Genomic DNA, 4,170 nt, shown 5'->3' with positions numbered 1-4,170 from the left:
CAACTGTATACTACTTAGTGTGTACTTTTACTTTTACTTTTACTTCAGAGGAAAAGGTTCTACTACATTTACCTAACAGATGAATGTTACTGGTTACGTTGCAGATTCAGCTTTTACTCACAAAATATAACAATTAAAATATGATGCATTATTATTCATTAATCTAAAGTACATTGTGCTGATAATACTTCTCTTTCACTCTTCACTTTAAGTAAAAATTTGAATGCAGGACTTTTACTGTGTGGCATTAATAATTTTACTACTAATAGTAAACAGTTTTACTTCAGAAAAATGTTTTGATTAGTTCTTCTACTACTGCTAATACCAACAGTCCCAGTTAGAGAAAGGGTGATGAGTAAAGCAAGGCAGCATTTGCCTGGGGCCACCAAATCACTAAATCCGCCCCTGGTGATGATTGGTTGTTTCAGTATATGATGTGTGGAGGAGAGCTATAAAAGTTTCTGAGCAGAAGTCCTTCAAACAGGACCAGGAGCTACTTGAAGATCTGTAGAACCTCATCAATCTGCTCCTGCACCCTCACAGGTACAGTACGTCAAAAAAAAAGATCTTGTAACCAACTTTTTAATTATTATTTTTTGGCATTGGCTGATTTACTGATTTAACTTTCTTTATGAGATAGTTTGGATTGTTTGACATTTGGTGTAGTTGCCTCTGACCATTGAACACGCAGCCTGAGTTTAAGTGACTTTATTTATTTATTTATCTTTTTACTTAGTAGCAGTAAAGAAGAATGAAAGACAGGAGACAGCTGAACATCGAAGGATTAGAATCCTGTACTGAAAGATGAATGCAGCCTAACTGGTTTTAACAAACGGTGGTGTGAACAGTCTAGAATTAACTTGTACAAAACTAAGGTGGCGTTTAAACTGGCTATGTGAAAAGTATTATCATTTCCAAGGATGATGTTTTTGGATGTCTTTTTTTTAACCTCTGTAGCTAAGTGTTCAGGTTCAGAATCTGGTTTCCAACAGTGAGAATGATGACACCTGCTGTCCTCTCTGCAGCCCTGCTGCTGCTGCTGCTGCTGCAGGAGGGCTGCTGCTGCTGCAGCTGCCCTGCTGGTGTTCCACCTTCAAGTAAGCCTCAGAAAACAATTTAATTCAAAAGTTTCTATCATTACTGAATACAAAAATACAAAAATGTCCTCAGTCCTAACCATTAAGACAAATTCTATTTTATTTATTTATTGTTATAGGATATTGTCTGCCCTCTCATTATTTTATTTTCTCTGCTTTGACTTCCATTTCCAGGCTCTGAAAAAATAATTCCCTTTACTGTTGTGGTGAGCAACTCAATAACACCTTGTCCCAATAAGACCTTCAACACTTATGTGTATTACAGAGGGATCCTGCTTGGTGGACTGAGGAGACTGCAGGACTCCAAAACAGGCTTCATGTAAGATCTTAAAATCAACTGTTAGCATGAATCATCAAATCTAATGCAATAAATGACTTTCTCTTAATTACTGACTAATATTGCACAATCATGTTTTCTCAAACTGAGGAACATTGAGTCAAAATGACATCATGTTTGTCTTTTGCTGACCTTGAAAAACTAATCCACAGCTTTATATCACCAGAGCTGGACTACAGTAACTACCTGTATTTTGGGATCAGTCAAGAACCATTTCACACCTTTAGATGTTAAAAAATGAAGACTTGAAGGTCTTATTGATTATAATTAGAGCCTCATGTAGCACAGCTTCAGATCATCAGTTGGGGCTACTAGTTGTTGAAAAAAAGTCAGTGTCCACTTTTAAATGACGTCATAATCTATTTCAAAGGCATCTTATTGTGTTTTATTGGGTTTTGACATTTTTCTCTCTTTCTTTATCTCTATTTAACTTTATGGTTCTAATAAGGGCACCCTTTATCTTTTTTTGTATTTCTATTTTGCTTCAGTTTATTTTACTTACTGCTTGCAATATTCTAGTAATAATTGTCCATATATGTCCTTCACCAAGTCCTCCTCTATTGTCCTTGCAGGTTCACTTACACAGAGGATTATAACTATGGCCCGTTCCTGCAGAGTGTGAACTGTTTGGCGGGAGATGATAAGGATAAAACCTACTGGCAGCTGCTGGTCAAGAAAACAGACAACCAAACTAAAGAACTTGATGTTGGTGAGACACTTTTTTCACTAAACAACCACTGTATCTTGTTCTTTGTCTTATTGTAAATCAATTTATAATCTTGTTTTATCTTGATTTTATCTGCAGGTATTGGATGTTACCTTCCTGATCCAAAGGATCAAATCATCCTGAACTATAGGAAATATGAGGTGCAACAAAACATCATCGATCATCCTGAACTACAAGGACAAGGAAAGAGTTGACTTGACTGTGTCTGAATTTCAAGAAGATCATCTCTTGAGAATCTACCTTCACCTGGAATTTCCTGCTTTGTAATCAGATCATCTCAAAACTCACTTCCTCATGATGATTTCTTCTTAGTCTGAGGGATTACTCACTTGAATCAATGTTTCTTGCTTTAAAAACTAAAATAAAAACTTTTTTATAGCATCAAATATGTGTGAAGCAAAATGTTTAACAAAATTACTGTTTTCATTCTATTTTCTGGGAATATTAACAGTTTTTCAGACTGATCCAAATCATCATAAAATTGTGCTAATCAGTGTGAAATGACAAATCAAATGATACAAATGCTTCTATGTTTTTCATCAGACATTCAATTTTAGTTTGAGACAATTTCAAAGTCGTCTTTGCTTCTCCTAGAATCACCTTCACCTTACATACTGCAGAGAGAGAAAGTCTTGTCTTCACATTGGTTACTATAAATTTACACTTCTTCCAGTGGAGTTCTGAATGCTTCATAAGCTAGATTAACTGTCATAAATATTATTTATGTCGTTGTTCATGTTTTGTTACATATTTTATTTTTATATCATTTATTTTCCTGGATACTGATTTGTGTGGGAACTTAACTTACGTTTTTTTGTTGTTACAATACGCCCAGAGGCATGTAAAGACATGAAGCAGGAGAAATAGAAAACTCCGCTTAGAAGTTTTAAGTTCAAGCAGAGCAACATTGCATTGACTGTTGAAAATTTATGTTTCGCTATCAAAAACTATATTTTGTAAAAGACTATATTTTTGTTTCTCAAGATTTTTGTTCGGTCAAGTGGATTCATTCCCTCTCGGTTTTGTGCAGCCAGCGAGGTATGCTTGTTTACGTGTTTGTGTTGCGTCACGCATATGGGTTTGCAGTCTGTGTGTGATGAGAATGTGTCTTTATTCTGTACTATTGTTTATTTGAACAGCTCGACGGTGGCTTATAGCGATTTATGACGGTGATGATGAGGAGAAGTAAAGCTATCTGCAACTGAAGAACCATGGTCCCGTGTATTTCCTGGAGGGAGTGATAGATAGATTTAAATCATCAATCACACATAGAGTAGTACAAACACACACACAAAGGAACCACTTTGGTCTTTAGAGGAGTCCCTCCTGAGACTGTACATAGACACATCAACTGTTGTACAGAATGAGGAAGATTTAAAACTTGACATTGTGTCACATTTGCAAATACCTGCTTTTGCTCACCTTGGTTTATGAGCAGGAGGATGCTCTTCAACAAGGACAACATTAGACATAGTGACAAAGTTAGACATAGTGAAAAAAGTCTGCAGTAGTATGAAGACTAAATCCGCTTGATTTTTGTGTCCCACAATGCATTGCACAAAGTGAATGGATAAACTACTCGCAGCTGTAAAGAGAATAAAATGATGGTAATGCAGCTCCAGAAATACACATAAACATGTTTTTATTAGTGAGGTTGAAGTGGCAGTGGCATTTCAAAATGACAGTTTGATTCTGTTGGAACGCATATTATAAAGTTTAAGATAAAGTACATCATTTCCTTGAATACTGTACTGCAAAAAGAGTGTACTTTGACAATTATTATATAATTCATGCATATATTATGTGTGGAAACATTCAGTCCTTTAGCAAAGGTCGCCTCTTCCAAAGGATGCATCTTTAAAAGCAGAACCTTTGGATGATTGAGGATGAGGAGGGTTGTGTTCTCTACAATAATGCAGCTTTTTTCAGCTGCATTTGGAGACACAGGACAGTCGTCTTGTTCTCCTGTTGCAGTATGAGTTCTTCAGTCTTGAAATACACAACATGAA

General features: G+C 35.9%; 1 protein-coding gene across 1 annotated transcript; it reads left to right on the top strand.

The window, feature by feature from the left end:
* The first annotated feature begins 216 nt into the window (after positions 1-216).
* LOC137185626 (cobalamin binding intrinsic factor-like) lies at positions 217-3,621 on the top strand. Its single transcript, XM_067593873.1, has 6 exons — positions 217-543; positions 958-1,097; positions 1,272-1,416; positions 2,007-2,143; positions 2,240-3,199; positions 3,301-3,621. Exons 2-5 carry the CDS (start codon positions 998-1,000, stop codon positions 2,353-2,355), a joined length of 498 nt encoding a protein of 165 aa, XP_067449974.1. The 5' UTR covers positions 217-543; positions 958-997; the 3' UTR covers positions 2,356-3,199; positions 3,301-3,621.
* The last annotated feature ends 549 nt before the right edge of the window (positions 3,622-4,170 follow it).

Source organism: Thunnus thynnus, chromosome 7, assembly GCF_963924715.1.
Source record: "Thunnus thynnus chromosome 7, fThuThy2.1, whole genome shotgun sequence".
NCBI classification, from domain to species: domain Eukaryota; kingdom Metazoa; phylum Chordata; class Actinopteri; order Scombriformes; family Scombridae; genus Thunnus; species Thunnus thynnus.
The sequence above is the reverse complement of the archived record's forward strand: the minus strand, read 5'-3'. Positions and strand labels throughout refer to the sequence as shown.